Below are 11,384 nucleotides of genomic sequence, written 5' to 3'. Positions count from 1 at the left end.
GGAACGATGCCCGGCCCCTGCTCGCTCCCCGCCCGGAGCGATGCCCGCCCGCACTCACTGCGCCGCCGGCGGAGCCCCAGGCCGTGCCGGGCGAGGCGCGGGCTCCGCAGCACTGCGCGCCCCGCCGCCCGCAGCGCCTCCATGGCGGAGCCGGAGCTGGAGCCGAACCGAGCCCAGGCGAGCCCTGCCGCTGTCGGCGGGGGGGTCGGTCCCCGCGGGCTCGGCGCACTCGCGTCAGCGCGGCGCTGGCGCCGGGGTTGCCGCGGCAACGGGGGTGGGCCGAGGCGGAGCCGGCGGCGGCAGCGGCAGCCAGGCGGGCCTGTGGGATCCCCCCGGCCCCGGCTTCGGCCCCGGAGTAGGGCGCGATGCAGCTGCGACACGTGCGGACCCTACTGGCCCCGCAGGTCAGGCTGGGCTGGGCAGGCCGGGCCAGGGGAGCGGGCCGGGCCGGGTCGGGCTGGGGAGGAACGGGGGAGCGGGCCGGGCCCTCCGGCTGTGTGCCCGCTGAGCTGTGTGTGCCCGCAGGACGGGACGGCTCGGGTGACCTGCATGGCCTGGTCCGCCAGCAGCTCCCGGTTCGCCGTGTGCACCGCGGAGCGCGTGGTGCTGCTCTACGACGAGCAAGGCGAGCGGCGCGACAAGTTCTCCACCAAGCCGGCCGACGCCAAGGTGAGGGGCCCGAGGCCGGACGGCGCCGGGGCTGCCGACCTTCCCATGCTCACACCGACTCTCTCTGCAGTACGGCAGGAAGAGCTACGTGGTCAAAGGCATGGCCTTCTCCCCAGACTCCACCAAACTGGCCGTCGGGCAGACGGACAACATTGTCTACGTGTACCGGATCGGCGAGGAGTGGTGAGTCTGCGGTGGGGCCCAGCACGCTCCATCCCGCCCTGCTGTGGGCTCCCCGGGCCTCATCCTCTCCCTGGCATACTCTGCAGCGCCTATCACCTGACTCGCAGGGAGTCACCCAGGTGTCCGTGGGGAACAGCAGGTGAGGCTTCCTTGGCACAGCCCCTCTGGAGCCCTGTCAGTGCGTGCAGCCATCTGGAGCCTGGGCTGTCTTCCCCTGTGTCACAGATGTGTAGCTGTGGCACACACCTGCCCCACTGCAACTTCATTTGCTGGCATGAGTTGTGCTAAATACGCAGAAAGGCAGATCACCAGAATTTTGGAAGCTCAGAAATTTGAGTTCTTTTTGATGTTCTGCCTAAAGTTGTGATAAGCAAGCAGCATGCAGAAGTTCAGCAGCTTGTGTTTGGGAGTACCAAAGCAGACTGCATACAAATGGTGAGGTGACCAGAATGGGCAGTATTGCCAGCCTTGCTGATAGTAATTTTTGTCTGCCTTTTTCTGCAGGGGTGACAAGAAGGTGATATGCAATAAGTTCATCCAAACGGTGAGACCCTGACTCCTGTTTGACTCCATTTTCTCCAACATATGTAGGAAAAGACAAATTTGGCCAAACTTTACTTGACCTCCAAAAGATACAGGTAGATCCTAAGAGAATCTCTAAATTTTGAGGCATGTACTGCTCACCAAGCTTCAGAGGCCTCCTAATTCCTGGGTACAACACCACAGTTAATTGTTGAACGATCGATGCAGTCCGTTACAAAACTTTGGAGACTACTTTAGGCATCAGTGGACAGAATATTTTGGGGGAATTGAAAGGGAAAACCAGGAGAGACTCTGTGCCCAACTATTTTTCACAGGTTAGCAATTCTAAATCCCAAGATTCCTTTTTAAATAAAATGTAAAGGGCGCAGAATTCAAACTATGCGGTTTCCACATGCTCTCAGGAGAAGGGCAGCCTCAGCCTGTGGGTTGAAAGCCTACATCTCAAAGTTGAGTCACAGCCCACCACTGTGGCCACTTTTAGAGTGGCTCAGGAGGCCCCCATGGCCTCTCTGAGTGCTCCCTTCTGGCTGTGGGAGGGGAGCTCTTGGAATTCTGTGCCTCGGGCAATAAGAAAGCTGCTGGTCAGCCTCTGTTTCTCTGTGGCTGAGCTTCTGCACTGAGTGGTCATGACACTGGAATAGTGTGTCATGAGGAAAAGAGAGCAAGAGGGGCTTGGTGTCCTTTTGTCCCTTTCCTGAACAGGGTGGTTATCACAGGTGTGGACACCTGTAGCCTCCCTGGAGAGCCCTTTCCTTGTGTACTGCTGGTTACCCACCCCTCTGGCTGGCAGCCTGGTGGGAGCCTGCTCGCCTCTCACAAGCTCGGATGCTGTGTGCAGCATGCATACAAGTTTTTCTATTTTTAATGTAGCAACTCAGTGATTTTTTTTCCTCTCATTCTCTCATTTCTCCATACCTTTTCTGCCATTTCTAACGAAATAAATCCTTATTTTTTTCTCATGCTATATGTGTGGTTTTTTACCACTGTGTCCAGCTTTCTCCTGTTATTCACAAATTTTTCATGTGTTCAGTCAATATGAGACATCATTTATTGATCCCTTTCCTTCTTCTGCCACTGGGCATTGTTACACACCCAGTGATCACAGTGGCACTATTCAGCCCTGCTGGCAAGCCAGGCCTCCTGCTTGAGGGCTGGGACAAGTGTGTGCAATTGTGACTGCCTTGCAGAAGCAGTGAGCAAATCCCCACTTGTGAGGCTTATTCCCCAGCTTTTGTTGTGTTAGACTGAAAACAAGAGTCTGCCAGATAATGAGGGAAATACACAGATTCCTGGGAAACAGTGGTAATGAAAATGGGTCTTGGTCATTGATTGTGCATCTTAATTATGAGCAGTTTGGGTATCATGGGACATTTTGTTGCCTGATCATAGCTGTGTTTGCTGATAGGAATGATCAGAATGGGGATAGAAGGTGAAATGAGTAAATGAGGGTGTATATGTATCTAAAGTGTCCCAGATGCTTAAGATGGGACAGAAGAGCCAGTGAAACTGGTGCTGGTGGCACAGAGACAAATGCCAGCCTTCTTACCCACTGGAGTTCTGCAGGGTAAATGTGAAGGGCTTTCATTAACTCTCTTGGCCCTCTCCTACAGTTGGGTTTTGCAGTCAGCTTTATTTATCCTGATCCCACCTCAGATTTTGGGAATTTGGAACCAGATTTTGGTTTGTATTTAGTAGTGGCTAATAACAATATTGCTTGTCAATGAAAAAATAAAGGCTATTTCTGATACATCAAATGAAGATCCAAAGTGCAAGTATTCTCATAGCTGTTAGAGAAACTGGCAGTCACGTTATTTTTATGTTTTATACTTGTTGCAAAAAACCTTTTAAAAGAGCCATGATTTTTTACATTCAGCCACAGCACATGGAAAGACACACCCCTGTTCAGTAAGTAATGCTCTCAGAAGAGCTCCATTCTGAACACATCCATGTCACTTTGTTGCCCTCCCTTAGCCCTTCTGAGCCCATTACTTTGCCCTAGCTCACTATTATCTAGTTTAAACTTCAGCGTGAAGGGCCTCAACCCTACTGTAAGGCCTGCCAAATGGCCCATCTCTCCTGGCCTGAGTGGTGTCAGTGTTCATGAGCTGTCTTAGGTGGAAATGGGGCAGGAAGCTGAGTAGGGTGGAGCTCCTAACCTCTCTTTTTACCTCCTCCTTGGCAGAGTGCCGTAACCTGCTTATTGTGGCCAGCGGAGAATGTCATTGTCTTTGGTCTTGCTGAAGGAAAGGTAGATAAACTTGTTATTTGCCTGGGTTTTTTTCCATGTTGAGTTTGCCAGGGCGTGCAAGCACCTGGGCTGTGCAGGTAAGAGCCATCAACATGTGGCACTGAGCACGGAATAGCAACAAAGAGATTACACTGTGGACTTGAATCTTCTGATTCCCAGCTAGTCCTTGGAGGTTCTACTGGATCACTTGGTTCTTTTCCCAAGCCTTTCTAGAAATGTGGGAGTGTGACTCGAACTTTTCTGCTTCTCCAACCTCCCAGAAGGCAGTGAGCTTCCTGTGATTTCTGGTGCTGGTCATGGACTGGGAAACCTCTGGAGATGTTACACTGGGGAAGATCCACCTTCTGCAGACAGAAGCAACATTGATTAGATTCTCTCTCTCAGGTTCGTTTAGCAAATACAAAGAACAACAAGTCTTCCACCATTTATGGGACAGATTCCTACGTGGTCTCGCTAACTTCCAAGTGAGTATGGCATTGCTTTGGCCTGCCCTGCTTTGGCTAAGTGTCCTACCCATTGCTGGCCTGGCATAACTGGTGCCAGTATGGGAGGTTGCCAGAGTGTCCTTCTGCTGTCAGTTACTTGTCAAGATAATAACATCCTGTGATGTCCAGAAGGAATTCCTTCCTAAAATCTGGTATCTGGCTGTGCCACAGTGGCCTGTGAAGTTTGATTGTCCCTCAAACACAGTTCAGGATGAAAGTCTCCATGAGTTTCCTTACATACATTGATGTATTTTAATCTGCGACTTTATAAGGATTGCATTCATCAGCTTCATCTATCTAATTACAAACATTAATCAAGTTTAAGGGCTAAAAAGAGGTAAAAATATTACACCAGATAAAACTGTGATAGGACTGTAATTAGGAAAATACCCATAAAGTGCAATTTAAAATTTTTCTAAATTAAGATTTCATTTTAACTACTTTAGTGTCCTTTACCTAAGAAAACTGAAGACATATCATGGTCCTAGATTTTCACTAAATGCTGTCTTTCTAGTCACAGACGTATGATTTCTGGATTGTCACAGTGTCCATAGTATTTGTATTCTGTCCTTGAGTCTTGGAATCATCAAGACATTAACACTACAAATAATGGACTTGGGCCTGGAGTGTCTGTCCAGATGGTTTTTTTCTACACTGTGTTTCTTTTAGGGGTTCCTAGTGTCACAATATACATTCTCACTTCTGGAGCAGTTCCACTGCAAGGGCTGTTTGATACACCTTGCTGTAAGAACTGGTGTGCAGAGTCACTGTTCCACTGAAGATCGCTCAGCCTATCTGGGTTTTAGTAATACAGAAAGTTGGTTAATGTGATTTTACATGATAAAGATACTTAACTGGCCACTCTCTACTCTCTGTACTTTTGTCTGCTTTGTTTTTACAGACACTGGTACAGGTACTTGATATATCTTCTTGTCTTTGGGGAAGGTTCCTTTGATGAGGAACGTCAGCAGTGACTGTGGGACTGGCTCCTGTGGGCAGGGATATGAAAATAAAGGTGCAAATCTTACTGCAACGTTGCATCATGCTGTCTGTTTCTCTGCAGTTTGTCGGGGAAGGGAATCCTGTCTGGCCATGCAGATGGAACCATAGTGCGCTTCTTCTTTGATGATGAGGGCTCAGGTGAATCACAGGTATCAAAGATCCTTCTTCAATGAACAAAATTCCTGTTTGCACAGCCTGCTCCCCAGCTCGAGAGCTCTGGAAAGGGATCAGGCTGTGGAGGGAATGCAAGGCTGGAGAGGAACTACAGGTTGTGCTTTCTAGCAGAGGTTTTGGGAAGCACTGATGGAGGCAGAACAGTGACAGTGACTAGATGCTTTGGAATACACTGAAGGTGGTGGTAAGAGGGGAAGTTATGCTTTTGTGTATGAGGCATAAGGCTGTCCAGGTGTCTGGAAAGACCTGATGTTCGAGTATCCAGGAGAATGATGCTTGAACAGGTAGGGTTCCAGGGAATAGCTATTGTCATCTCCATACTAAACAGTGTGTAATTATTCCAGTTAACCCTGAATCTCAGCATCACACTCTGTCTTTGGACACCCAGCATTCTGCTGAGCCTCCTGCTCTTCTGCTGAGAGTCTCTCTGTGCTTCAAGTTGTGGTGAAAGGAATGCTGTTCTCAGATCTCTTCACCTGAAGCAATTTGAGCATGGCTGCTCGCTGCTGTGACATGCCAAAGGCCCATCTATACTCAGCTATGTTGGGAGTTCAATTCCAGTTTGATTAATGGTATTGTTCTTACTGATATCAGGAATCTTCTCTCGCAGTTATATGAATGGCCTAGTTGATACATCACTCAGTTCTGGTTCGTCTTCCTGCAGACTGGGGCAAGCAGACAAAGCTGCCCTCAAGAGCTGGGCTTTACAGAGGGGTCCATACTGGTCTCACTGGGATAGCTGAGTACAGAGGCCAGCTGGGGACTGGGGCCATTTGGGTATTCAGGGTGTTTTTATCTGTTGTAGGGTAAGTTGATGGTGCATCCCTGTCCTCCTTATGCCCTCGCCTGGGCTTCCAACAGCATTGTGGCTGCAGGCTGTGACAAGAAGATTGTTGCTTATGGGAGGGAAGGCAATGTGATTCAAACCTTTGACTACAGCCGGGACTTGTCGGAGAAGGAATTCACCACTGCAGCCACCAGTCCTGGTGGCCAGTCCATTGTCATCGGCAGCTATGACAGGTACCATGTATCTTATGGGGAAGGAAGTCTCCCCTTTATAGTGCTTCTTTTGTCGGCTGTACACAGTTTACTTCTCTGCTCTCTCCTTTCTCTCACAGGTTACGGGTTCTGAACTGGAGCCCACGCCGCAGTGCCTGGGAGGAAGGCAAGCCCAAAGAAGTAGCTCACCTGTACACTATCACAGCTTTGGCGTGGAAGAGGGACGGCTCACGGATCTGTGCGGTTTGTACCAGCAGTCAGCAGCCCTGAGCTGTGCAGTCCCATACCGGGGACATCCCTGCAAGCCTTACACGTGCTCGTGCATGGAACAAAGTGGTGTGGTGCAGGGAGGGCTTTGAGTGGGGTCGTGCTGTCACCTGGGGGTGCAGTGCAGGTGATACAGTCACACAGTGGCCTGGGGGTGCAGGGCGGGTGATGTGGTCACACCATGGCCTGTGCAGAGGCCAAGACCTTGTACCAGGGAACTGCTGCATCAGGTGTGCAGACTGCAAAGCTGTGGAACCTCGTGACCATTGGTGTGATGGCTTGCTGGCTACAGCAGCCCTCCTCTTTTCCCAGAAGCATGGGGAGGTCAGCATATATAGTCCAGAGCAGTCTCAGGAGCATTCGTTCCTCTGAGCACCTGTGAGATGCGGTATAAAAGTTGAGCTGCTCTGTGTTTCTATGCTATATTTTCAGCTCAGTGTTGTCTTTCTTCTACTTTCAACCATTGAGCCTTGATCTGCCTTTCTCTCTTAAGTTAAATAATTCTTTGAAGGCTCTTAAAATTAATCTTTCTGCAAATTTTTCTTAAGCACTGAAAATATTTAGGAAAGGTGTTATTTACAACTTTTCTCTAGTAGTTTTTGCATACTTTTGTGTTCAACAAGTCAGGGCTGATCCTCCTGCATCTGGGGGCTTGAGAGATGTTCCCCAAGACAGCCAGAACTGGTGGGTTTGTGTCTCACCTCTGATTCTCTTCATGTAAGCAGGGTCTGGAGTATCTCTCCTTCACAGAGTTCACTGACCACGCGGTGTGTTTGTGTCCTCAGGGCACACTGTGTGGAGGAGTTGAACAGTTTGACTGCTGCCTTCGCAGAAGCATTTACAAAAATAAATTTGAAATTACATATGTGGGACCAAGCCAGGTAAGAGAATATCAAATGAGGTACGAAATTCCTGATGAAAACTGGATGCTTGCTAGAACTAGACGTGTTTGGAGTTCTGCACCTACATTCTGTTCATAGCTACTTGTTAGGAAATTCCAGGCACAGGGCCAAAGCTGTCTGGGAATTGGCTAGGAGCAAAGACCATGGAGTTTATTTCCTAGCTTGTGAATTTGTGTGAGGTACCTCCACACCAAATGCAGACTCCTGAAGTGGTTTAATGTCAACCAAGTTTACCTTGTTCAAAATGAGGCAGTAAGGATGAACTGGCAGCCTGGGCACCCCTCTGCAGTCAGGGGTGAGAGTGCAGGACTCTCCAAGGGGATCTTGTCCTTGGGGGCCTGTGTAGGCCTCCAGGTAGGCTGGTAACTTGTAAATGGCAGAAGTGAGAGTCCCACATGTGTACTACAGCTGTCAAAGGAATGGTAAGGTTTCTTTCAAAAAGCAAAGTGAAATGATGTGAGGGGACATCTAAAAAAGTATCATCTGCCTAATCTTTCGTGGGACAAGAGGTCTGTGTTCTCCCTGTGTGTATGGCCTTATACTGCTTTTCCCTACTTTCTCTAGGTCATCGTGAAGAACCTCTCAACAGGAACTCGAGTTGTGCTGAAATCCCAGTATGGTTATGAGATTGATGAAGTGAAGATATTAGGAAAGGACAGGTATCTGGTGGCCCATACCTCAGACACATTGCTGCTGGGTGACATCAGCTCCAACAAGCTCAGTGAGGTACTGGGAAATCTGTGGTATTTCTGGAGTGTCAAATACTTGATTTCATAACTGAGAGGGTATGATTTCTGCATGGGAACAATACCTCTGTTTTCAAAGAATTGTAGAATCATTCAGTTTGGTGTTCCAATGCTTTACTATCCTCATGGAGGACAGCCTTTTTCCTAATTCTTGGTGGAATTTTGACTGCTATTTTATGGCCATTTCTCATACTTTCACGGTGCATCTGCCAAAAAACCCTGGCATCATCTTATTAGAGGTCTCTTAAGCCTTCCCTTTTCCAGGCTGAAGAAGCCAAATTCCTTCAACCTCTCTTCACAATGTAAGTACTTCAGCCCCAAGCATCTTGATGGCAGTCTGCTGAACTTTCTTGTACAGGGAAGCCCCAAACTGGATGTTGTACATCTGTACATTCCAGATGTGAATGTATGAATCTTAGTGTGTTTTTGAAAACCAAAACAAAAAACCCCCCAGAATACCATTCATGCCTGCAGTCCCACAGGTTTTGCCAGTGTCATTTCTGGTACCACACAATTCACACAATGTTGTTCCTCCCCTGAGCCTCACAGTGCACAAAGTGCTGGGCCCCTGTGCTAACTCTGGAGAACGTGGGCAGTAGGCCTACATCTGATAAAAGTAGTAAATAGGCTTCAAGGACATATTTGCTTTGTTCACAGAGGTATTGTATGCTTTTAATCAGGCTACTGGTGTGCTAATCAGTCTCCCTGGGAGCAGGAGCTCTGACTACAGACTTGAGCTGGAGAATGGTGATACTTGGTAATGGAACTGAGAGTCTGGTCTGAAAACTTCCAGGTTTCTCAACATCTTACTGCACAGAGTTTTTCTTTCGGTTGCACAGCTATACTCACTTCTCAGAAGGAACAGGGTTCTGAGGAGTCCATTTGGCATCCTGCTATCTCACTGAAGTTTTGTTGAAGCAGTGGCTTGGAGCTCTTACTCCAGGAGGGAAGAGGGCAGCTGTAACTTTGGCTTTCAGTTTTCTGCTTCTCTGACCGCTTGCCTGTTGTTATTACAGTACCTATTGTATTTTCCAGTGCTCTTCTCAAATTCTCAATCAGTTGTTCTCCCACTGGCACTATGCTGATCAATCATTTCTAGCATGACCCCAAAAAAGAAAGATTTCAGCCACCTGTAGTGTGGAGATTCTACTCCCACCAGTAGTAGCACTGATTCTGTGGAGAAGATTAATGGAGACAAAGGGGCTGGTTTGGTGCTTTCTGTAATAAAGCTGGTCTGGGGAAGGTGGAGAAGTGCCTGTGAAGGAATGGGATAGAGTTCCTCGATCACATAAAGGCAGTCAGTTCCTCTTGTCCAAAAGGCAGTAAGATACTACACAAAGAGAACTGGAGTTTGAAGCTAAGGTTAAAGAAATGAGAGGAAAGTATGGAATTTGCAGGCTGGAAATGACTGACAGCTGAAGTGCTGAAACACGATCCCTTCTGCAGTGTAACTCTTGCTGTCTGTTGTGGGACAGAGAGAACTGGACAGTGCACCCCAGTGCCTGCAGCCTGGTCCTGGCCAGAGCTGGTAGCCTGTTGGCCTCACCCTGTGCCATTGCTTTGCAGGTGGCCTGGCAAGGATCCGGGGGGAATGAGAAGTTCTTCTTTGACAATGAGAACGTAAGTAGGATGGGACAGAATGTTCCCCATGAAGGATGAGTAAAGCTGTATGTGCACTGGCTGGAAAAGTGTCAACTGCATTTCTGGAAAACCCTGTTTCTCAGAAGTTTCCTGGAAGTACCCTCTCCATGCAGATCCCAGTCTGCTTCCTCCCTGTAGTTGCATTTTCCTCATGCCAGGTACAGAACAAATTCAGTGTGTGGACTGACATGTTATATAAGTCATAACCCTAAAGGAGAGAGGAACAATAAAAGCAACAGCCAGAGATGGTGTTCGAGATACAGAATACAGCTGTTAGGGGGCAGCTTGACTCCTGCAGGACTGATAGATCCAGAACTAAAATCCCCAACCTTGAGGAAAAGCTGGCAGTCACAACAGGAAGCCAAGGACAGCTCCTTATTCATACCAGAGGGTTTGAATTTAGATTTGTGTTCAGCAGAGTTCTTTTCTACACCTCTCACTGTCAGGTGTGAGTCTCTACATGGCTTTTCTGTGAGAGTGTATTCCCCTCTCACTGTCAGGTCTGCATGATCTTTAATGCTGGAGAGCTGACGCTGGTGGAATATGGAAGCAATGACATGCTGGGGTCTGTCCGCACAGAGTTTGTGAACCCTCATCTTGTCAGGTAAGGGTTACACCTGCCCATGTAGCCAGCACAGGAGTTGACTGAGGGTGAGTTCAGACCTATAACCTTGGAAGTGTCCCACTGTAGCATGCAGCCCCCAGACACTGGGAGCTGAGTAACCCACTTCTGACAGTGACCAGTGGTGGGTTTAGTTGTCTGGCTATTGGTTGTCAAGTTTTAGAAGCATAAGAGCCTCTTTTCCTCTGATCCATGCTTAGTGCATGGCTGTTGCTGAAGAGGGATCTCCTGTGCACATTGTCAGGCAGCTCTGCATCCCAGCTGGTCCTGATACAGCATCATCAGAGACTCAATTGCCAGCAGGACCTTCTCTGTCCCTCTGAAATCCCATACCCTGTTTTCTGCTTTGAGAGGAGGGTGGGTCATGGGCTGCTCAGAGGTGGAAGCGATGTAACTAATCTGCTGTTGGGGACCCCTATTCCAGAGGGGCAGCCTCTAGGGGAAAGCCACGGGTCTGAAAAATTTGTTCTCGCCTGAGGCAGCTATAGGTACTGGGCAAGAGTCACAGGTCAGAAAACTGCCGTAGGCTCCATGTGCTTGGGGGAACTGCAGGGAAGTGTGGGAGGGACTGTGTGATTAAGATGTGAATTTTGAGAGTAGTGAAGGTAATAGTCATCATTCCCTTCAAATCACAGTGTCCGTATCAATGAGAGACGGCAGAGAGGTGTGGAGGAGAACAAGAGACTGGCTTACCTGATAGACATCAAGACTATAGCAACAGGTGACTGTAACCCTCCCTCCCCTCCCCTTTATTTTGCCAGCCTTCCTGATCCCTTTGCATTTCCTGTGCCAGGCAGCATATCCCTGAAGGTCCTCTGCATATTCCCTCTCCCAAGCAGCAGATTCCTGAAGTTGCCCATCGCATTCCTTCTGCCTGGCAGCAGCCCACTGGACACCAGGCTG

The 11,384-nt window shown here is 48.8% G+C and overlaps 2 protein-coding genes across 6 annotated transcripts in view; one reads left to right on the top strand and one right to left on the bottom strand.

Annotated features, from left to right (window-relative positions):
- The window catches only part of LOC113960109 (low density lipoprotein receptor adapter protein 1-like), a 7,297-nt gene extending 7,105 nt beyond the window's left edge, over positions 1 to 192 (bottom strand). For 2 of the 4 annotated variants that reach the window (XM_027669487.1, XM_027669489.1), the window contains exon 1: positions 59 to 191. In XM_027669487.1, coding sequence (XP_027525288.1) covers positions 59 to 143 — 85 coding nt within the window. In that variant the 5' untranslated portion in view covers positions 144 to 191. Of the gene's footprint in view, positions 1 to 58 lie in introns of all 4 variants that reach the window. The other 2 variants (XM_027669488.1, XM_027669490.1) reach the window with 2 other exon arrangements.
- Positions 193 to 365: 173 nt separating this feature from the next.
- IFT172 (intraflagellar transport 172) overlaps positions 366 to 11,384 on the top strand; it is a 35,632-nt gene continuing 24,613 nt past the window's right edge. The window contains exons 1-14 of one of the 2 annotated variants that reach the window (XM_027669444.1): positions 366 to 404; positions 526 to 669; positions 740 to 852; positions 1,357 to 1,396; positions 3,578 to 3,643; positions 4,028 to 4,107; positions 5,192 to 5,279; positions 6,110 to 6,324; positions 6,423 to 6,546; positions 7,356 to 7,451; positions 8,037 to 8,198; positions 9,785 to 9,838; positions 10,360 to 10,463; positions 11,117 to 11,202. In XM_027669444.1, coding sequence (XP_027525245.1) covers positions 366 to 404; positions 526 to 669; positions 740 to 852; positions 1,357 to 1,396; positions 3,578 to 3,643; positions 4,028 to 4,107; positions 5,192 to 5,279; positions 6,110 to 6,324; positions 6,423 to 6,546; positions 7,356 to 7,451; positions 8,037 to 8,198; positions 9,785 to 9,838; positions 10,360 to 10,463; positions 11,117 to 11,202 — 1,411 coding nt within the window. Of the gene's footprint in view, positions 405 to 525; positions 670 to 739; positions 853 to 1,356; positions 1,397 to 3,577; positions 3,644 to 3,948; positions 4,108 to 5,191; positions 5,280 to 6,109; positions 6,325 to 6,422; positions 6,547 to 7,355; positions 7,452 to 8,036; positions 8,199 to 9,784; positions 9,839 to 10,359; positions 10,464 to 11,116; positions 11,203 to 11,384 lie in introns of those variants that run through there. The other variant, XM_027669445.1, reaches the window with a different exon arrangement.

Source organism: Corapipo altera, unplaced genomic scaffold (genome assembly GCF_003945725.1).
Source record: "Corapipo altera isolate COAL_440 unplaced genomic scaffold, ASM394572v1 120, whole genome shotgun sequence".
Lineage (NCBI taxonomy): Eukaryota > Metazoa > Chordata > Aves > Passeriformes > Pipridae > Corapipo > Corapipo altera.
The sequence above is the reverse complement of the archived record's forward strand: the minus strand, read 5'-3'. Positions and strand labels throughout refer to the sequence as shown.